A 23,428-nucleotide genomic window follows, 5' to 3' on the forward strand; every position below is an offset into this window, starting at 1 on the left:
TTCCATTTTTACGCAGATGATACTATTGTATACTGTTCAGCTCCCCCCAAGCAACAATCTGTGGCTGCATTACAGTCTGTTTTTGATATTACCCAAAACAGGTTTCATGCTTTGAAGTTGGTTTCAAATGTTGAAAAAAAACAAATGTATGCTATTTTCAAATTCTAGAACTTCTTTAGAGAACTCTATTGCCCTTCAAACTTCTCAGGGGAGCCAAATGACCTCAGTGTCAGAGTATAAATATCTGGGTATCATCATTTATAACAAATTGCGTTTTGGTTTACACATTAGGTATCGGAGTAAAAAAAATTAAAGGTAGGGTTTTACTTCTAGAAATAAGTCATGTTTCCCATTTAAGGTGAGGAAAAAATGAGTGTCCGCTACATTTCTACCGATTCTCGACTATTGGGATGTGGTTTACCAGCATGCCCCATCTTACCTTCTTTCTTCCTTGGATGCTTTGTACCATGGTGCTCTGAGATTTATAACTGATTGTACATTAACTCATCATTGTGAAATATATGAAAGAGTTGCATGGCCTTCCTTGAGAATTCTGAGAAAAATGCATTGGCATTTGTTGATAAGGCAATTTTGGGTAATTTGCCAAATTATCTCTGTTGTTTTATACAAAGGACTTTGTTTGGAAATCATTCATTACAATCTCTGTGTGCTCTGTCAGAACTGAGCTTGGTAAAAACCTCTTTTAAATATGCTGCCGCCTCAGATTGGAATCTTCTCCAAAAGGAGATGAAGTTACAAAACTTGGTGTCTTATAATTATTTTAAGTTCTTATGTAATCTAGAGAGCAACTTAACTGTGTGTAATTGTTTTTAACCGGTTATATGTTGGTTTTGTAGTGTATGTCGTAACTATGTTGTTTATTTGTATATGCAAACTCGGCTGCCTATCTTGGCCAGGACACTCCTGGAAAAGAGATTTTAATCTCGGCGAGTCTTTTCCTGGTTAAATAAAGGTATTAATGTGCTGCTTATTAGTTGTTCGTTATGTAGTTGTTAAGTTTAGCTATGGGGTTTAGGATTAAGGGATCTAAAATATACTCCTGCAGAATAATAAGGCATTAATATGTGCTTTAGAAGTACTAATAAACTGCCAATATACTAGTAGTATGCATGCTAATAAACACAATGCACAACCAGGTCTGTCAATGAGGCTGTTTTCAGACCTGTAGAACGTCTGCTTTGTTCTGAAATGGTACGGTTCGCTTTCACACAGCAACATTTCAAGGTGTTTATGTGAGTTCATCTGCTCATGTTCCTCAGTGTCACTCATCGAGACGGATTGACAAGTTCGCTCTGTGGGCTTATCGTGGCTTTATCGGTAGCTGTTGTTACACAAACACATACGACTGTAGCCGTCATTCCCGCTATAGTTCAAGTTTGAGTGGGAATCCAGGGAAGAGCAATTAGACCACATTAAGATAAAGAGGCACTCTCTGGTTTCAGCTGAGATGGGTAATGTTCTCGCTCGGTCTCCGAATCAGACTGCTGCTTTTTACATGACGTATTTCTCGTTATAAATGATGATCCAGCTTCGTTTGTTGGTTGGCTGTGTCGGTCGAACTGCTCCAGAATTTGTTTTCAATCAGGCCAAGACAACCAGCCGCATTCTGGCGATCTGGTCGATTATTTTGGTGCAGATCTGCTCTGTTCATATGTGCTTAAAGAAATCAAACCAGGGGAGGAAAAAGCCCAGGCTCCAAACAAGCCAAGTGTGAAAATGCCCTAAAAGTACTGGACGCCTCTAACCACATGCCAGAGGTAGTAGTGACAAGTATGCTATTCTAAGTTCATGTTATTTAAATGCAACCCACAAAAACGGGTGAGATTCCCTAGCATCAGCACAAACATTTTTATTTTGCATGCAATCAAGCGTTTAATGCGGCTGGCTGAAATGACTGCAAGGTTATCAATGACCCTCAACCACAATCCAGACTGTTTTGACAATGTAGTTACATGAACAATGAAGCACGATAAATCAAAATGCTTCTGTTTCTAATAAATGAAGCCGTCTATGAAGCGAGAGAGAGAGCATGCATGGAGAGAGCAGCTTTAAACAGAGCAACAGAACCAGATGCATGCTCCCATTCTAATCAAGTCATCTGCCTTTATTCCAAGCACTTGTGATAGCGGTTTAGTCTTTTGTGCACGTTGCTTGCCTGCACACAATTAAATTACATTTAATTGCACGAGTAATCGGATTAAATTACAAAAGGATTTTCAATTCATAAACTCATGAGACACCGCTTCAGGATATGCAAATCGTGTCACCACTGATTGGTGCAAAGTGACTAACTGGTTGCAGCATCTGCAAATGTCGAATGGTGCTCCAATTAGCAGAAAGATTCGTGATGATAGCGGACAAATGTTAACGTACTGGAAGTTTTTAGAAAATGACCAGCACTTAGTGTATGTAGGAAATAGCTCTGGTTGCTACAGAATTTGAAACATGACCAATACCAGATCATTTTATTTATGTTGGTTTTGCGTCAGTATATGGATAAACTTAAAAACGGCTTCATTCAGAACATGGAGTTCTCACTGATTTGCCCTTAAAAATATAGAGATGTTCTAGAGATATACTGTATATTGTGCTTGTGTTTTGCAGGTCTGGCTCTGGTCGATGTTGGAGAAGCCATGCGAGAGCTAGCTGAAGTTAAAGATGCTCTAGACATGGAGGTCAAGCAAAACTTTATCGACCCCCTGCAGAATTTGCATGATAAAGACTTAAAAGAAATCCAGGTGAGATATAAGAAATGACTGCATTGAAACCCTGCAAAAACCAGTGCACAGTGACCCAATGTTAACCCCTCCAGTCCTCTAAAACCGTTTGCTCTTGTGACCGTTAAGGGAGAAATTCACAGTTCTGTTCCTTTTCCATGCGGTATTTCCGTCTCCTTCACTAACCTCCACTAACTGCTCTGAAATAGTGCTGAACTCTGTTTAAATGAGATCACGGTCTTGGCGTGTCGTTAATTGTGGCAGTTTCCGCTGGTGGGAAGCAGTTAGTGTCACTGATCATTTCAGTTCGCTCTTAACGGTTTCAGTGGCACATGAGCGTGCTGGATGACGGATGGGGCTGTTAAAAACTATACTGGAAGAGTAAAAGAGTAAATGCGTATCACTGGAGGTCAGTAACTGAGCTCTGGGTCTTTCTCTGTGTTGTGACAGCATCACCTGAAGAAGCTGGAGGGGCGACGGCTGGACTTTGACTATAAGAAGAAAAGGCAAGGAAAGCTCACAGAAGATGACATGAAGCAGACCTTGGAGAAGTTTGATGACTCAAAGGAGATTGCTGAGCAAAGCATGTTTAACCTTCTGGAGAGCGATGTAAGATCCGTCAGCGGTTCTCCATTCGTAGAGTTTCGTAGTCTTTCTCACTAGCGTGTCGGCGTTCTGTTTATTCTGAAGCAGTAAGCCTCAATAAGTCACAGCATTCACTAGTTTTCATTGATCGTTGCATCTTATGCAAAGGCTATGTTTACATGCCAATAATCAGCGTATCGTCAGATTAAATCACACATGTGAGCCTGCAGCTCAAAAGCAGTGTTAAGTCGCTGGGGGATATTTGTAGCAATAGCCAACAATATATTGTATGGGTCACAATTATACATTTCTCTTTTATGCCAAAAATCATTAGGATATTAAGTAAAGATCATGTTCCATGAAGATATTTTGTACATCTCCTACCGTAAATATATCAAAACTTAATGTTTGATTAGTAACATGCATTGCTAAGAACTACATTTGAACAACTTTAAAGATGATTTTCTCAATATTTAGATTTTTTTGCACCCTCAGATTCCAGATTCTCAAATAGTTGTATCTCAGCCAAATATTGTGCTATCGTAACAAACCATACATCAATGGAAGCTTATTTATTCTGCTTTCAGATGATGTATAAATCTCAATTTCGAAAAATTGACCCTTGTGACTGGTTTTGTGCTCCAGCGTCACATATTTGCTGTGATTTAATGGTTGCTGTAAATATGAACGTCGTCATAACGCAGCGATCACATGAGCTCGCAGTACTTCATGTGTCTGTCTTTAGTGCCTTCGAAGGGTGCATGGAAATGTAGCCATTGATATGCACTCAGTGAGGCATTGTTTGTGTTCATGTGTGCTAGTTGTTGATGTTCTGTCGGTGTTTCTGCAGATTGAACAAGTGAGTCAGCTTTCTGCTCTGGTCCAAGCTCAGGTCAACTACCACCGACAGGCCGCAGAGATCCTTCAGCAGCTCTCCGGCAAACTAGAGGACAGGTCTGTGGAAGATCTCCCGTCTCACACAAACATACAAAATAAAATAAAATAAAAAATGCAACTACAGGCATTCATTCTTAAAAAGCTCCGTGACTATTCATTCATGTTATTACTTATGCAAACTGCGAATGAGAGAGAAACTAATGCTAGAGCTCTACATACACAAGGTTTCAGAAGCGATGACACCTTTTCTCTATACTCTGTGCTCAAAACACGTGCAAAAACCTATTTTAACTTTTCTCAAAATGCTTTTGCATCATAACTCTACACAAAAACCACCAAATGATGACCTCTTACACATGCATGGATGTGTCGCATGTAAAACACTAGAGTGCTGTGTACAAACAGCTAGAAGTGTTTGCGTGTTACATGTTGTAATCGGTAAATTGGTGTGGCGTTTTCCAAACGAAACACGAGAGCTTTGAACAGTGCATCTGATGTAGAGAACCGTTTTACAGTTTGCAGTCTGAAGATCAGGCTCGTCTGTGAACTCATTCAAATCCTTAAGACACAATCCCAGTAATGTTAAAATGTATTTTCTATGACTGATGGACTCTTTGTTAGATCTTGTGATCAGTTATGAAAATGTAATCAAATGAATTGCATGATATAATGTAATTAATCGCACATAAGTTAATAAATATTTTCTGAGAGAAGCCTAGAAATGAAGATTATTCACATGATTGTTGCAGACGGAAGCACTGAATATAGTCATTAAAAAAGAGGCTTCACAAGTGAACCTATTGTTTTATTTCAGTAGCATTTCATTCATAATTCTACAGTTTACAGCAATCTGAGGATGTGTCCCACCTGCACTCAGGTGTTGTTCTCGCTGTGTTGCATTCTCTCTCGTGTTGCCTTGTTCATTTATCTACAATGATGTATTTCTGTATGCATGCAGAATAAGAGAGACTTCTTGCAAGCCGAGAAGAGAGTATGTCCCCAAACCTCGCACCTCGGTGGATTTCAGTGAGAACCACAATGGCAGCATCGGGCTCAGCGGCCCGTCCAGATCACCAGGTGAGGCAGTAATAGAGTTCGATCTTTGCAGTGCAGGAGTGCATGTCCTAAACAATCCTTTTTTTGATCCGTTTCAGCTCCGATGGACCAGCCTTGCTGTCGGGCGCTGTATGATTTCGACCCTGAAAACGAGGGTGAGCTGGCCTTCAAGGAAGGAGACGTCATCACCTTAACTAGCAAGATTGACGAGAACTGGTATGAAGGAACAGTCAGTGGGCATTCGGGCTTCTTCCCGGTCAACTATGTAGATATCCTGGTAGATTTACCCCACTCAGTCTAATGCATGAGCAAGCAAACCACTTCTTCTGCAAGAGCAGAAATAACCAAACCTAGCAGCACAAACCAACCGCTCTGTTGTGGGATTTGCTCATAGGAAATAATAAGCAATGAAGCGTTTCCAGTGCCCTTCAGTAGATATTATTCCTGAATGCCACCACTTTGTTATATTGATTAATTGATGTATTTAATTTTTCCTGAGGCTGACCTCTGCATTGCCTGCTGCTATGACTCCTGTATGATTTTCAGTTTAGCCTGTTTCCGTTTCCAGCAACAAGCCGTGAATTGGTCTCTTCATCCGAACCCTTTTAAAAATATCTGCAGTTAAGTTATTTTGGTATTAAGTTCTTAGCATAATGTATTTATGAACAATTATTTGAAGGACAGTGGATGTCAAATTGATGTGAAGTATTAAATGTGAGTTTTTTTGTTTCTTCTTTGAAACCGCATTAATTGCAAAACAAATATGCTTTCTCATCTTTCCTGTTCATAGTGTGAAATGTTCCGATGTTTGTTTAATGTCCTAAAACAAGTGATGTTAGATTTGACCGTTTAAATCAATTCATATTTGGCGACAGAGGGAAAAAAAACGAGATGAAAGTTAAGTGAATAGTTTTTGTTACAGTGTGTCATGTAACATTCTGTACAGTCCTGCGTTCACATTGCATGGATGCGGAACTGGTCAGTAAGATTCAACCCAAAACACTTTTGTGTGTGTGTGTGTGTGTGTGTGTGTATATATTAGTAGTCATATGTCTGAGTGCGTTATCTGAACCCATGAAACATATCAAAACGCATATCAAATTTTGTCATATTTGCCTGATGTCTGATTTAAGTGGAGAAAGAATTCCTGACTCTGAATGATGTTTACTATTGGCCTAAAATTTCCACAGGCAGAATAAGATATGTTCTTCTTAATACTTGTGTCTTTAGTTGTTTTTATCAGCTCAAAGAGCCCCTTTATATTTAAATAAAGCATATCTAGTATTGGCAGGACATTCCAATATTTTTTCAGTCGTGTTTATCCTCAGTGAGGTCATTTTTGTGTTTATCCCGTGTGTGTGTGTGTGTAGTCCTGTAACTCTAGTACCACGTGTTGCTTTTGGATCAGTGTTGAAGCGTTCGATATTTCTGGAAGTGCTGGGAGAGTTTGTGAAGCGCTCCTCTTTAGCATGAATCTTCATGGTCTCATCTGAATCAATCATAGGCTTGTTCTGAGAACGAAAAAACTGTGCAACTACAATAAAACCCGTATAATGGTGCTGTGTGGAGTGAGTGTGTTTTGTTCGACAGCCAGCAGGTGATGCTGCCACAACACCGACTGAACAACTCCCCCTTTACCTCAGAAATTTACCCAGAAATCACATTGCGCTTCACTGAATAATTCTATGTGAGTTTAATTATCAAGTTTTCTTTCCATTCCAACTGGAGGTCAGACGTGGGCCGTGCTGGAGCCGTCTGTGTTAACAGAACACAGCTAGTTCTACTGCTAACAACATGATAGTAAATCTTTATGGAAGTTTGATCACTACTTTATATCATTTCTGTTGTAATAATAATAGCAACGATGCTAGATTTGAAAGCAGTTAGCCAGCTGTGGTGATGTCCATGCTGTTGTCTCTGGTGTGAAGCTATTAATAGCACTGACCAAGAGCTTGCATCTGCAGCTCCAGCTGTATTTACAGTCAGATGCGTATCATATCACATCCACCTGTGCTCCGCTGCAGATAAACACACCGAAGACTGCAGAAACTGTGACCGAGAGCACATACTCCGAAACCTACTTGTCTGAAATTGATCTTTTGTGCATGCGTGTATCAATCACTATCACGCAGCAAACACATCAAACTTTAATGTTTGTAGATAAGACAGATTTTCCCAGACAAGTGGCTTGTATCAGGCATGTAGACTACATTTATATTGATGCGTACAGTATATAATACATTAAGTTATCCTAACATGTTGGTGTTAATATGAAGCATAATCGGTCACAGTTAAGATTGGGGTCCAATTCTCACTATTAACTACAACTTTATCCTCAATAACCTCCTAATCTGCTGCTTATTAATAGTTAGTAAGCTAGTTGTTGAGTTTAGATCTGGGGTTTAGGATTAAGGGATGCAAAATGTGTAATAAGGCATTGATAAGTACTAAAAAACAGGCAATAGTCATGTGCATGCTAATAACCGGTTAATACTGAGCCTGTGGCAATCTAATCTCTCCTGCCGCAGTTTCATAACGAGCCAAAAATATTTTGGTAATGTTAACTAATAATAAGCAATACAGTTGTTACAGTATCAAGTAATCATTGTTAACGTTAGTTAATAAAAATGCACCATTCTTAGATTGTCGCTCCATTAAATAATATTAACAGATACAACTTTTGATTTTAAAAGAGCATTGGTTAGACATTAGTTTAGGGACCAATTCTCACTATTAACTAGTTGCTTATTAGCATGCATATTATTAACATATTGGCTGTTTATTAGTACTTATAAAGCACATATTAATGCATGACCATATTCTACATCCCTAATCCTGCCTAAACTTAACAACTACCTTGCTAACTATTAATAAGCAGCACATTAGGAGTTTATTGAGGCAAAAGTCACAGTTAATGGTTTGTTAATAGTGAGAACTGTTCCTTTAAATAAAGTGTGACCAGAGCACATGTTGGAATTAACTGATTAATAAATGCTTTAGAAGTATTTTTCAGTTAATAATGTAAGTATAGGATGTACATACTGTGTTTTTCATTGTTCGTAACGTAACTTGTGCTACCAGTATTTTTACATCTCATATAACAAAAGGTCTGTGAAGTTGTGATTTGCACCATTGCCTTACCAAAGCATGTCAACTGAACTGCAATCAACATTTTTACTATGAACAAGTGCACATATCAAATTGCAAAACACTGTACTCACAAAAATCACAACATCACTTGGTTATTGACACAAGAGCATATTGCTTTATTTTAGTAATAACAATCCTGCATAATTGTAAATCTCTCTGAGACATCAGTCTTGTGAAAATAAAAAAATAAAAATGCAAATATATAAACAGATAAATAAATACACATGCAAATAAATAAATAGATAAATTAATTAATTAAATAAATGCACATGCAAATAGATAAACAGATAAATCAATGCACATGCAAATAAATAAATAATTAAATTAATAAATAAATGCACATCCAAATAAATAAAGATAAATAAAGAAATGTACATGCAAATAAACAAATAGATAAATAAATGCACATGCAAATAAATAAATAAATGCACATGCAAATAAATAAATAGATACATAATTAAATAAATAAATGCACATGCAAAGAAATAAACAGATAAATAAATAAATGCACATGCAAAGAAATAAACAGATAAATAAATAAATGCACATGCAAATAAATAAACATAAATAAATAAATGCACATGCAAATAAATAAATAGATAAATAATTAAATAAATGCACATGCAAATAAATAAAGATAAATAAAGAAATGTACATGCAAATAAATAAATAATGGCTCATCATGGCTAATCATTGCCTGAACGTCAGAAATACTTGCAGCTTGCAGCATGAGTCAGTCTTTGGCCGATGCGGGACTGGCAAAGCAGAGAGTGTTTGCCTGTGTTCTTACGTGTTCAGCTTGCTGGCGTTCTCACATACTTTCTCTTTTGAGCTGCAGGCTGAGCTCTCATCACCGAGCGAGGCCTGATAATTCCTCGTCTTTCAGCTCCACTCAAAAGAGCTTGTGATTGGAGATGACAAATGAGGCGGTAAGACAGGTCAGACTGCAACAGGCTCAGGTGTGCTCTCATGCACCAATCCAACAATCGCTTCCAATGAAGTTTGTCAGAAACTTGCATCTTCCTCAATAAAATGACAATCACTTTTGGTCTTATACTTTCTTGCCTGAAAATCTTTTAAACAGCCTAATATTTGAAATAAATGAATATAATAATAATGTAGGAGACATGAGAATCAGACAACTATGATGACATGATTACTGCGAGCATCATTCCGCTGAAGCTGTCCGTCTGTAAATCACAAGTAGTGCCAGGTCAGAGTTAAACTGGAAGGAATAAAAGCTCTGCGGCTGAAGGGCAGAGGAATGTGTGTGTGGGAGTGAGACGGAGAAATCTCTGGAAACATTGTGTCTGCTGCACCTGTGCTCTCACTGAGGTCCTGGAGCCCCTTCCATCAGCTCATGTCCACACCTGTGTCATCAGCAGCAATATTACACCACCATAATATCATATGATTACATTAAATATAATTGTATACATTTTAAGACGGTATGAATTCACAAATATATCGAAACATTTTAATATATTATAAAATGATGATATATTTTCTAAAATGTGATGTGACTTATTTTATGTGTTATTTTTTAAACTATTTTAAGTTTTATTAGGCCAAAGGTGTGTGTGTGTGTGTGTGTGTGTGTGCATACAGTACGCGTACTAACATTTGGAGTTGTATGACATTATTGCTCTTAAAAAATGTTCTCCAGGTATCGGGTGATAACCGACTTTATCTTCATTTCTAGTATGCAGCATAATAAGGCTGAATCTGATTGACAGAAATGCAGTGGGGATGAGTGACAGGTGGACACATATCAGGGTGCAGCTTCAGAAAAACAAAGCAGCCGTTCACGCTCAGTGTCAGCTAAAGCAGCAGGCACACAGCATGCAAAACAGCTCAGTGAGGCACCATTTGTTGTGCAAATATACTAGTATATGTAAATAAAGCCACACACACATACACATATACTTTGACATGGCATGGGGAAGCCACAAATAAGCATGACAAGAGCAAATAGAAAAAAATCTAACTTATTGACTGGTTTACAGGTAAAAATGTGGACTAGGGTATTTTTTCGCAAACAATGTGTTTTGATGTGTTTAGGGTTACGCTTTATTTATTATTAAGGTCCAGTCCTCACTATTAACTACAACTTTAGCCTCAATAAACTCCTAATGTGCTGCCTATTAATAGTTAGTAAAGTAGTTAAGTTTAGGTATGGGGTTTAGGATTAAGAGATCTAAAATATGCTCATGCAGAATAATAAGGCATTCATATGTGCTTTATAAGAACTAATAAACCAATATGCTAGTCATGTGCATGCAAGTTATTGGCCCTTAAACTAAAGTGTTAGCGTGTTTGGTTACCTACTCTCAGAAAAAAGGGTAGAAAAGCCGTCACTGTGGCAGTACCTTTTCAAAAGGTACACTTTTGTACACTTTAGGTACTAATATGGACTGTTTAGGTACAAAGGTGTGCCTTTTGATAAGGTACTGCCCCAGTAACAGCTTTTGTACCTTTTTTCTGAGAGTGTATGATTTCTGTGAACCTAAGAGAGAGAATGTGTATGGGAACGCTGATGGATATTTGCCTTTATATGATGATTTTAAGCCAAAATCATGAAATAGCAGCCGTTTTTGAAAGGGAATTGAGAATAAAGAGTAGACTTCATTTGACGCAGCTCCTAAAATATGGCAAATAACAGCTTAAGTGAGTTGTTTGTGATTTAAGACGGTGTTCCGTTCATGCATACAAGTCTGAACCCAGAATGCACCTGCTGTAGCGTAGCCCAAGGCGATGGGAGTTGTTTATTGCTGGAGATTAGTCTGAATGTCAAAGCACTTCCCTGAGCAGGGTGAGTCTGTCTCTCCAGGACAATATCTCACCTTTTCACCCGACCTCTCGAGCAAAACTCCACAAACCCAAGCTGTGAATCCTAGCTGGACCTCACAAAAACATATTTTACATACACTCTTTTCTAGCATTAGCTCCTCAAAAACAAGGTTTTAGCTTTAAATTAAAGAAAAATGAACACTAAGCGTTTGAGAGTGTTTAAAGAGCAGGAAATTAGTGCATCGTGAAATCATAATCAGACTACTGCCAGTAATAATAGAGCAAATCCATCCCACAAAGCACAGAAAATCAAGTGTGTGAGCGCTTGAATACTTGAGTGCAAGATGTGGCTTGCGCTGGCTCTTTGCTTTAAGAACAGGTAATCCAGCGGTGTCAGAGATTGAGGAGACACAAATCCTGCAGTAACAGACACGCAGGTGGCACTGCAAAAGAACTGCATACCGTGCCATTTTTCTCTCTCTTTGTCTTTGTCAGGCATCCCAGAATGCCAAGCATCCACTCGCTCTCTCTCTTTTAAAGAACTGATAGATAGATAGATAGATAGATAGATAGATAGAGATAGACGATACATAGATAGATGATAGACAGACATACAGATAGATAGATGATAGATAAACAGACAGACAGACAGACAGATAGATAGATAGATGATAGACAGACAGACACACAGACAGACAGATATAGATTTCTCTCTCTTTGTCTTTGTCAGGCATCCCAGAATGCCAAGCATCCACTCGCTCTCTCTCTTTTAAAGAACTGATAGATAGATAGATAGATAGATAGATAGATAGAGATAGATAAACAGACACACAGACAGACAGATAGATAGATGATAGACAGACAGACACACAGACAGACAGATATAGATAGGCAAGGCAAGGCTAGTTTATTTGTATAGCACATTTCATACACAATGGTAATTCAAAGTGCTTTACATAAAGGAAAAGAAAACAATAATCACAACAATAAAACAAGGAATTTAAAAACGGAAAATTATTTAAAAAAAATTGATTTAAGAGGTTTAAAATGAATTTAAGAAAACGATTATACATATAATATAGTGCAATCAGTTCAGACATCGCACAGTGCTCATTCAATAAATGCACAGCTAACAGATGAGTTTTGATTCTGGATTTAAATGTGACTAATGTTTTAGCACATCTGATCTCTTCTGGAAGCTGGTTCCCGCTGCGGGTGGCATAATAACTAAAAGCAGACTCCCCTTGTTTTGTGTGAACCCGTGGTATTTCTAACTGACTCGATCCTAATGATCTGAGTGCTCTGTTAGGTTTATATTCAGTGAGCATATCTGCTACGTATTTAGGTCCTAGGCCATTAAGTGATTTATAAACGAGTAAAAGTATAGACAAATAAACAGACAGACAGATAGCTAGATGACAGACAGATAGATGATATATAGATAGACAGATAGACAGACAGACAGACAGATATAGATAGATAGATAGATTGTAATAAATTGTATCAGTTAAGCTCAGGATGTTTTAAGATTTCAAACCCGTGTTTGTTACATTAAAAGGTTCGACCTGTTAAACAGCCCAAATCCTGCCAACACTTCAGTAGATCTGCAGGAGCTGAAAGATTAGACCGTGAATGATATTCAGGGCTGCTCAGAACGCCAGACATCATGCATGAACACATAAAGCAGAGGACGCACACGCATCTGGATTACATGCAAAAAACCCACGGCTGAATGAGATCATTTCTATCAGCACTCTGTCATCTTAAACAATATCCGTGAACGAAATCCCAAGGCAGAGAACTGTGGAACTTCGTTTCATCGTCAGGTCCCAGCGAGGTGTGTCACATCTGTCCTCCGAGACGACCAGCTTCACTAATGAGGAGAACATTCCTGGAGAACACTGAACCTTCACATTCACAATACAGCTGGATTGAGCAACCCATTCAGAAGCAGCAAGGGGGAAAGAGAAGGACTTTGAGCCGACAGAAGTCTCTACGTGTCTGCAGAAACATGGGAAGAGTACTTTGGTGGCCAGTAGCTCACTGCACGCGATCAGACACTCAAACTGATGTGCACTGAAACCAGACGAGGGTTTGCAGAGGTGTGTTCCTGTGCTTTCATTTTCAGGCCACATTTGCAATAGGTACTTTAAGAACATCCTACATGAGGACTATATTTCAAGAATTAGAACAGTTCCAAAAACTAAATAATTCTATGTGCTGTGAATGAAAGAAAATACGATGCTTCCTTCTTTGGGGTGACTTTATTTCTGGAAAACCCTTCTCAGACAGGTTGTTGGGTTTGTTTGGTTACACTGGTAATTCCAGTGCGAGCGTACACCAGCAGTGCTGATTGGCCGTGTCGATACAGACAGGTGGCTGCCTGTGGAGGGTCATAAAGAGTGAACGTTAGCCGAGAGATGCAGCATTCTGCTTCAGTTATGTAAACCGGCCCGGCCTGAGAACCAGTCAACCGGCACTGGGACTTTGCATTGCCACTGACAGAACTCGGGCAAAATGCAAACAGTATACATGCTCAGGAACACACAAATAAACACACACACACACACACGACTAGACACAGATGATAGACAGACAGACAGACAGACAGACAGATGATAGATACAGACAGACAGACAGACAGATAGATACAGACAGACAGTGCAAACAGTATACATGCTCAAGAACACACAAATAAACACACACACACACACACACGACTAGACACAGATGATAGACAGACAGACAGACAGACAGACAGACAGATGATAGATACAGACAGACAGACAGATAGATACAGACAGACAGATAAATAGATAGACAGATGATAGACAGACAGATAGATAGATACAAACAGACAGATAAATAGATACAGATGATAGATAGACAGAAAGACAGACAGATAGATAGATACAGACAGATAGATAGATAGATAGATAGATAGATAGATACACACAGACAGATAAATAGATAGACAGATGATAGACAGACAGACAGACAGATAGATACAGACAGATAGATAGATAGATAGATAGATACACACAGACAGATAAATAGATAGACAGATGATAGACAGACAGACAGACAGAGTCTAGACGTAACGAGCACAAACAGAGGGGAAATAGCAGAGTAAGAGTACAGATACAGCACTTAAAATGAACTCAAGTAAAAGTAAAATACACTATTTTTAAACTACTTATTAAAAAAAGTTACATTTCTGATAAAAAAACGACTTGATTACAGTGAGCATTTGTAATTCGTTACTTCACACCCCTGCTAATGACCATTACTATTTCAAGATCAAGTAACAACAAAAGCATATAAAAATGAACAAAGCTTCCAGAATCTGCAATGAACAGTGGATTTGACCAAATCATGGTACAATAACACGTGCTTTTCTAAATCAGATGAGCTTGTGACCACATTTATAACAGAAATGAACATGTTTGTTCTTTGAAGAGAAGCTGTGTGTGTGAAGTCATGAAACAAACAATCTAAAGTGACCTTTTAAATAAATACTGAAGCTTTCTTTTGCATGTCACCATTTCTTTACCTGATGTCAGAGGTTTTTGCATGGCTTATACTGACAAAACTCTGATTTACATAATTCATCAATGGACGGTATTGGAAAAACATAGTTCTATTCACATTGGAATACATACTATACGTTTGTGCACAACAAAATGAAATAAAATGAAACATTTTAATTTGTTTTTATGATAACAGCCTTGTTTTAGAGCAAAAGGTTATTTTTTCACCACACCGAATGCTGCTTCTATCAAATTCCGCTCACAGTAAAATAATTCTTCAGGCAATGTTTTTGGATGCTTCGTTAAGTTTGATTCCATCTGGCTTGTCAGTTTGGACAGATAATAAAACACTTCAGTGCAGGCAGCGGACATGTAGTATAAATGAAGCCAAGATTGAGGTTAGTCTGAATGCAAAAATAAATAAATACATACATATTTAAATAAATCAACTGTATTATTTCAGGAGCTATCAGCAGAGCAACCAGCACCTGTCACATCCACAAACGGTCGTTTGTTTGGTTTGTAATTAAAGCCGTAGGAATCCGCGTCTGTGGAACTCCATGAACACACTGGTGATTTCCACAGAATTAAAATTCCCATCATTCACTAAATGTTACTCATTCTCCACCCTTTGGGTGTTGTTTGCTTTTGTCTGGCTACGCTGTTCTTCAGATTCTCCTCTACGATCAGTCCAGAAAACAAGAATCAGATTCAATTATCCTGGTTCTTTCACAGACATGGCCACACTGATACTGGAGTGGCTTAAATCTTTGTATTAAATGACATAGTGACATATAATCATAGCTGTTAAAATCACCAATCTTTTTTGTAGACAAAATCTGTTCTCAATTTGAGATCTAAAAACCAAAAGTAATATGCGACCAAATATTTTACGCTCATCTGTCATCAGAAGTTGGCCGTATACTTCTTGATAAATCATTTTAAATGCATGGTACCACACTTTTTTGTTCATTTGTTGGCTTTCTATCACATCTGCCATATGTTTCAAACACTATACACTCTTAAAAATAAAGGTGCTTCACGATGCCATAGAAGAACCTTTTTGTCTAAATGGTTCCATAAAGAACCTTTAACATCTGAAGAACCTTTCTGTTTCACAAAAGCTTCTTTGTGGTTTCTTCAGATTACAAAAGGGTAAGAAAGAGATGGTTCTTTAAAGAACCTTTGACTGAATGCTTCTTTGTGGAACCAAAAATGGTTCTTCTATGGCATCGCTCGAAGAACCGTTCGAAGCACCTTTATTTTTAAGAGTGTAGAAGGAATATTAGTGAACAGCTTACTGCATAAAGAACACACTTGTTTTGTTTGTTTAAATAGTATGTGAAACAGTATGCATTAATAAACAGCCGTATGCTCCACTGTCGTCAGACGATTTAATTCAATCTTTATGATTATACATGCTGATATTGGTTTTTCTATAAAGAAAACTTCTGCCAGTCTGATTAAATAAAGAGACAAGAGAGAGATTTGCTGATGATATTATTCCGGTTATTCTGGTTCATTCTTCACACTAGAAATGATGCATGCTGGACATTTTGGCAAACGGAGCAAGCTATGCAGATTATATAAACAGAAAGTGAAGCTATTCCAAAGCAAGCATTAAAAATAGAAAAAAATAACATCAAGCAAAAAAATATATAACTTTTTCTTTTTTTCCTACGTATACAGTATATATACATTGTGTAAAAAAATATATTAATTGTACTTCTCTAAACTTTCCTATTCGAATACATTTAAAAAAAAAATTAAAAATATTATTTTAAAGGAATTTATTTAATAGGTTGTTTCTGTTGCAATGGTGAATTTTGTAATTTTCTAACCAATATGACATCTTTAGTGAAATTTAGTGTCATTTTCAGCAGTATTCATGTCGAGAAACAAGCATCATGCTTCAAAAAGCAACAGCTTCATATAACTATAAGTGGCACCATTGGGAATGTTTTAGAATAATTCACATGATCTAAACGGTGCATCTGTGTGCCAAATGCACTTAGATTATGTGATCCAAATTTTAAGAACAGGTTTCAAAGATAAAGATAATTATTCTAAAACATTCCCAGTTCTGCCAATACCGTTTTTCACTGACTGACTGGAACTGCTTAAGCAATTCCACATCAACAAAACACAATTTATGGATTGTCTTTTAAAAAATGAACGTATAAATGTAATTATGCAATTATCCTTATGATAATAAATTATATAGACAGAGCTTTGCATTGGCATTCAACGCTGTACTTTACAAGACTAATTGTTTTGACGTCCTTTGGGGGTGGACCATATATTTATTCATGTATTTGTATTGACATCTGAAGTTGATGACGTCAACGAACAAAACTCTGGGTATTAAGGTAAAGCGTAAAATCGTGTGTGACAGCAGCATTTTCATTTTCTGACTCATATCTAGAGCATTTTCTGCCAACTTCACGAGGGTGGGCAGCTCTTTGGAAATATCCTCCGAGCGCCGGAGATACCCTCAGATCTCTCGATGCTTAACCTTTCATTGTCTTGGCATCCATCTGAGCAGCGGCCCGTTTCAGCAGAAGCTCTCGAACTCTCGCGCCACACGGACTGGGCTACTTCCCATTAAAAAACCATAATGCACTCGTGGGAATAACGCCGTACAGAATTGTATTTTTATCTCCTTTATTAAACATGGAAACAGGACACCTGGCCTAGGTATCAGGCTGTCTATACCCACACACCAAAATGTGACCCAGATTTGCATGCTGTTAAAACCGAGGGAGGCACACACTGTGGCTTACAATAACATATTTACATGTTCTCACACAGATGAAACCGCCTCACACGGCACTAGAGAGAAAAAAAGCTCTGCGGAGGCCGTGGAGTTTGTATTACCACTAAACACGGCGATTAGAGCTCAATAACGCCCCACTTTAGCCAAAATGAATCCCGATCTGTTTTGCTTGCTGCAAAAATAAACGTGCGTGTTTTCCATTAGCTGCTGGAGAGCTAGAACATGAGGTTCCTGAAGAAAGATTAGCGGCAGCATGAAGGGAAGAAATGTGACCCGTCTTAGGTCGCTGGGGGATATTTGTAGCAATAGCCAACAATACATTGTATGGGTCACAATTATAGATTTTTCTTTGATGCCAAAAAATCATTAGGATATTAAGTAAAGATCATGTTCCATGAAGATATTTAGTAAACTTCCTACCGTAAATATATCAAAACTTAATGTTTGATTAGTAATATGCATTGCTAAGAACTTCATCTGAACAACTTTAAAGATGATTTTCTCAATATTTTGATTTTTTTTGCACCCTCAGATTCCAGATTTTCAAATAGTTGTATCTCGGCCAAATATTGTGCTATCCTAACAAACCATACATCAATGGAAAGCTATTTATTCATGGTGTATAAATCCCAATTTCACAAAATTGACCCTTGTGACTGGTTTTGTGCTCCAGGGTCACATATAAGATGATGGGAGTTCACTAACCTGCAGCACAGACAAAAACAGGGTAAGTAGTCAAACAGCCGATACCTTTAAATCTTTTGGACATTCTCTGAGGAAAAAGAGTCTCGAGAACATAATCATAAAGTAGAGCGAAGAATTCTTAACAGAAAATACACTCATCATTTCATAGAATTCTACATTTTGGGATCCAGAAGAAACATACGTATCGGCTCGTGTTTTTAATGCACCTATATATCGAGAGAGCACTTAAATCTGCAGAGGCATGTGCTTTGAGCCACGTGACAGTAACTTGCTGGAAGAGGTGTGGCTGGTAACTCTTCAGGTAGTGAAGTCAGGCAGCTATTGACTGCTCACTTCTCTCTGCAGCCGTACAAAGACCACCATCACACCAAGGCTGTTTAAGTGAGTGCTTCCACTTTTTAACTTGGTCCTGCAAGAACTGCTTAGAATTAAGGGCATCGCGGTGTAAGGACACACCTGCCGTTCCAGATGAAGTAAAAAGGAACTGACATTTCCGGTTGGGGATTTTAAAGTCTGCATTATGACTGGCATTTTCTCACCAGAAGCAAAGAGCACCTGTTGAACCGAGAGAAGCGAAACGGCGACAGCCAGACACTCGTGATTTCCAAGCTGTGCTGCGGTTGGGAGTCATTCCAAGCAGAGTCATGCCTGTGGTTAAAGTGGAGAGCGATTCTCCCTCGGAAAGCACTCTTCCAGTGAATGACAGTCAGAGAAGTCGCCGGAGGAAGAGACCGCTTCAGCGAGGCAAACCACCATACAGCTACATCGCTCTGATCTCCATGGCCATCGCCAACTCTCCCGACCGCAAGCTCACTCTAGGGGGCATCTACAGGTTCATCACAGAGAAGTTTCCTTTCTATCGAGACAACTCCAAGAAATGGCAGAACTCCATCCGCCACAATCTGACCCTCAACGACTGTTTCATCAAGATTCCCCGAGAGCCCGGCAGACCCGGAAAGGGCAACTACTGGGCGCTGGACCCCAATGCCGAAGACATGTTTGAGAGCGGAAGCTTTCTACGACGGCGAAAGCGATTCAAACGCAGCGACTTCGCGACGTACTCAGCGTACGAGTCTCCCGTCTTCTCACCAGTCCAGATCGCGCGCTCGGTCTACTCCAACATGAGCCCACCGTCTGCCTACTACCAGTCCTCCTCTCCGAGCTTCAGCGCCGGTCAGTCCAGGGTCTTCAGGATCAACTCTCTCATCGGCTCAGAGATGATGCCTCAGCAGTCCTGCCGCAGCTTCAGTCCTGAGAGTTTGGGAGGACCGGGCTTCCAGCATCAGTCCTGCAGCGGGGACACGGTGCTGTCGTGCTGCTCCAGTACCTCGAATAACATGGCCTTTGCCTACTCCAGTCCAGGACATGGACAAGCTCAGGTATCGTATCCTCAAGGCAGCAGCCAGGCCTACGGGCCGACGGGGAGAGTGGCCATCTCCAGTTTGTCTCCCATCGCTGGAGATGCTGTCGGAGACCCATACAGCAGAACCTCCCCAGCGCAGCTGGGCTCTTTTGTTCAGTACAATAACTCTGGTGCAGTAGGAAGCTCAGGAGCCTACATCAGGCATCCAGCTTACTCAGGTAACATGGACAGGTTCGTGTCTGCCACCTAAATAAGTGCGAGGCTGATTTTCTCCACTGTGGCACACGGGAACATTTGGAGAGTCTATTTTAGTAAATATGCAAACCATTAACTGTGATATTTAAACTGATGTTGCTATTGTTTTATTGTGATTCCATCACTAAATAACCTCAATCGACACATGTACAGACACAAAGTGCTCAAGTTAAAGGCAAATGTTTACAAAAATCTAACTTTTTTTTTTTTAGGGAGGGTCTGTTTACTATTACTTGAGTGAAATGTGTTCTTCGTATATGCCTTTCTTATTGCCGTCTGTGTAAAAGTGTAAATGCTTCCATTTACTTCTAATTGAAATTAGTTACTACATCTACTTGATTCAGTGATATAAAATGTTTTTTATAAGAGGCTGTGTTGCTATGTCCTTTAGGATAGTTAGTTAGTACTATTCTTTTTTTTATAACTGAAATTTGTATGTTTTCTAATATGCAGTCGGGCTTGACATTAACACCTGCCAAATGCGGGTGGATTTCACCACACAGGTTGAGTTTTATATACAGGAACATAGCTCGACATTAATGCTTGTCTGGGACAAGTGAAAGAATTTTAGGTTACATTTTATTTTAAGGTGTCATTGTTACACTGTAGTTATACATATAAGTACTGAGTAATGTTAATTAACTACATGTACTTACTATATGGTTAGGGTTTGGCTTAGGGTTACTTGCATGCAATTATGCATAATTAATTGTTATTATAATAGTAAGTACATGTAACGTGTAACAAGGACACCTTAAAATAAAGACTTTCCGAATTTTACTTAACACAACTAATCTGATTAAAACATCTAATTATAGAGAAGCACCGAAATTTCAGGGAGAATGAATCAGATTTTAATATATTTGGTTTAAACGGTGAATAATAATGAATAATGTATTATTAACAGTAACAAGAAATAAAACTAATTAACAACTACACACAGAAGAAACATAAGGTATGCAGTTTTTATATTTATAACATATAGCCTAGTGAAGCAACACCACACGAACAAGAGAGTGCATTTTCCCTGAAAACCACGATTGCAAATTTAACATTGATTTTATACAAGAGTTTACATTGTAGTACAATATTATCAACGTTTTTGCTCTATTTGGTTGTAATAATTCAAACAGAGATCACAGCAGAACAGTCGCGCTTCTCTGAGCCACACACAGCTGTGTTTCATTACTGAATTATTCGTGTTTTTTAATTAATCACCGAGTCAATGATTCAGTGGCCCATTCATAAAGACAGGCACTCGCTTCATTCTTGAATGATTCAGCCGTCTGAACGAATCGTTTGAATGAACGACTCAATGACTCACTCATTAAGAGTGCTGCCACCTGCTGGTGGTTTACTTTCTTCTTTAAAAGTAGCTTATCTTTGCGTTTTTTCCAACATTTCATATTTGTATATTTAAAAAAAAAAAAGGTTTAAAACACCAAGCTCATAACATTATTCATGCTGTTGTAATTGTGCAGTGTAAATGCATTCATGCTACATTTCAGCTTCATTATACTGTCTGTGTGAACGCCTCTAAACAGCTGCTTCTGTTTCTTCTGCAGGGGAAAGATCCGTTTTGTTAATACTGATTTAATTTGCTAGGTAACAGCCCTGTAGTGTCTTATTATATTAACTGAGATTATTAATAAAATGTAAGAATTTGATACGAGTGATGACGCATGCATTTACTAAGGTTAGGGAAAATGTCCTTTAAATAGACAAAAAGTGACCTGGAAATCTGGTTTTATATTATTGAAAAAAAATTAGATTATTAATATATAATTTGAAAGAATAATTAGTTTCCTAGCACTACAACAATGAAAGCTGACATGCATTTTAAAAATGTAATTCAGTCAAAATGTTTTAGCATGCAGTTGGACGCAAATGATCAGTTATTGATGTTTTAAGTTCACACTGACTGCACACATTTAATTGACAAGTTGGTCAGAATAAGAGCAAAAAGGGTTACAAGAAAAGTGAGGAAAATGAATTATGATTTTCATTTGCACCTCATCTTTGCTTAGACTTTCCACAATACAAAAGCCCCTTTAAACGCTTTAGTCACTTTATCCAGACAAGTGGCTGAAACCCAACAATAAAGCTGAAAATATCCTGAGCTCACACACACACACACACACATATATATATATATGTATGAAGAGTTCATTTGAAAAAACGATAACTCCGTTTTTAGCCATTTTCAAAAAACATGTTTTTATTGTGCACTCCAATTAATTTCAATCAAACTGCAGTTGGGTTATTTTGATTAGGTTAAAAAAAACTAACTAAAATATACAGCTAACTAACAATATAACACAAAAACATAACATAAAAAACATGATTTGAGTTATCCATTTTTTCTTCTTCAAATAAACTCTTCATATACATATATATATATATATAAATTATTTGAATCAACACCACAATCATTAAGCAATGTATTCTGTCATACAACTCCGAGATCACGGTAGAGTGTAGTTTTGACAAGCTCATGAAGCGAGCGCTAGGATTAAAATGACATTTTTCAAAATATTTGTCTTGCTGTATTAGTCACAAATTCAATGCATCTGCACTTATTCAACAAAAGGCAAAAAGCCCTAATATGGTGAGAAGGGAAAGTGTATCAGTCGACTGTAGGTTTGAAAGAGCAGGCTGAAGTAGAGATGGAGCCCTTGAGCTTCAGTGAAGCAGAAGAACACATCAGTGAACGTTGTGCTTGAATGAGTGGATTAAAACATCACAACCTTCACAAGCACTGGCATGATTAGAATAACTGATTAATTACTGGACTCTCAACTCATCAATCAGCCTAATAAAGACCTTATTTTATTAAATAAAGTTTAATAAAGACCTTTAAATTAAGACAATAACATTTATTAAACAGTGTGTGTGTCCATACACTAATTAATCACTTACAAAATGAATGAAAAAGACTTAGAAAATGAACCGATTGGCCTACAGCATCACCAGACACAACGCCTGAAGGTTTTAGGTTTAGTTTAAATGAAAGACACTTGAGAATAAAACAAGAAAACATTTAAAAGCTAAACTACACATTTCTGAATTTTCAGCAACTCATCCAATAGATTCCACAAGCTTCTGTAGTTCAGGACAGCTCTTGACAAGATCAGGAATAGAGGACAATGTCTGTGAAAGGAAGAAAACGCTACACTTGTTAACTGATTTCCAAGACATACAGTGTATTATACAGATAGTATTTTTCATATTTTCACCTGTCTGACGGATTCAATCATATCATCAAGCAGATGTAGCTCTCGCTCCAGTTTACTCTGATTCATGGCATGGACCCTTTGCTACAGAAGCACAGTTCGTTTAATACACAATCAAAAGAATACACACTGATATTAAATTTACAGAAGGATTTTGTCTTATCACTTAGTCCTTAAAGGCATTAAAACAAAAAACATAATCCCCCACAATTGCTATAGGAAGAACTCATGCAATACATTACATCAATAATAATAGTTTTGTGCTCCAGGGTCACATATGGGAACTGCTTAAAAGAATGAATTTACGGACTTTTGTTTTATAATGACTTCTAATTAAACCCCTATTTTTA

General features: G+C 38.0%; 2 protein-coding genes and 2 long non-coding RNA genes across 4 annotated transcripts in view; 2 read left to right on the top strand and 2 right to left on the bottom strand.

Annotated features, from left to right (window-relative positions):
* LOC107598242 (endophilin-A1-like) overlaps positions 1-5,925 on the top strand; it is an 18,981-nt gene extending 13,056 nt beyond the window's left edge. Inside the window, exons 5-9 of the mRNA XM_016289522.1 lie at positions 2,626-2,759; positions 3,189-3,347; positions 4,174-4,277; positions 5,179-5,297; positions 5,375-5,925. Coding sequence (XP_016145008.1) covers positions 2,626-2,759; positions 3,189-3,347; positions 4,174-4,277; positions 5,179-5,297; positions 5,375-5,577 — 719 coding nt within the window. The 3' untranslated portion in view covers positions 5,578-5,925. The remainder of the gene's footprint in view (positions 1-2,625; positions 2,760-3,188; positions 3,348-4,173; positions 4,278-5,178; positions 5,298-5,374) is intronic.
* Positions 690-23,328, bottom strand: LOC107598245 (uncharacterized). Its single transcript, XR_001610538.1, has 4 exons — positions 23,316-23,328; positions 21,288-21,291; positions 11,972-11,978; positions 690-798 (listed from the first exon to the last, which is right to left on the bottom strand). It is a non-coding gene; the product is annotated as an uncharacterized lncRNA (long non-coding RNA).
* On the top strand, positions 18,600-20,077 carry LOC107598243 (forkhead box protein E1-like). The gene has a single exon (XM_016289523.1). It carries the CDS (start codon positions 18,872-18,874, stop codon positions 19,838-19,840), a length of 969 nt encoding a protein of 322 aa, XP_016145009.1. The 5' UTR covers positions 18,600-18,871; the 3' UTR covers positions 19,841-20,077.
* LOC107598244 (uncharacterized) lies at positions 22,695-23,162 on the bottom strand. The gene is made up of 2 exons (XR_001610537.1): positions 23,082-23,162; positions 22,695-22,995 (listed from the first exon to the last, which is right to left on the bottom strand). It is a non-coding gene; the product is annotated as an uncharacterized lncRNA (long non-coding RNA).
* Positions 23,329-23,428: the final 100 nt, after the last annotated feature.

The sequence above is a fragment of the Sinocyclocheilus grahami genome, unplaced genomic scaffold (genome assembly GCF_001515645.1).
Source record: "Sinocyclocheilus grahami isolate Dianchi unplaced genomic scaffold, SAMN03320097.WGS_v1.1 scaffold249.1, whole genome shotgun sequence".
Taxonomy (NCBI): Eukaryota; Metazoa; Chordata; class Actinopteri; order Cypriniformes; family Cyprinidae; genus Sinocyclocheilus; species Sinocyclocheilus grahami.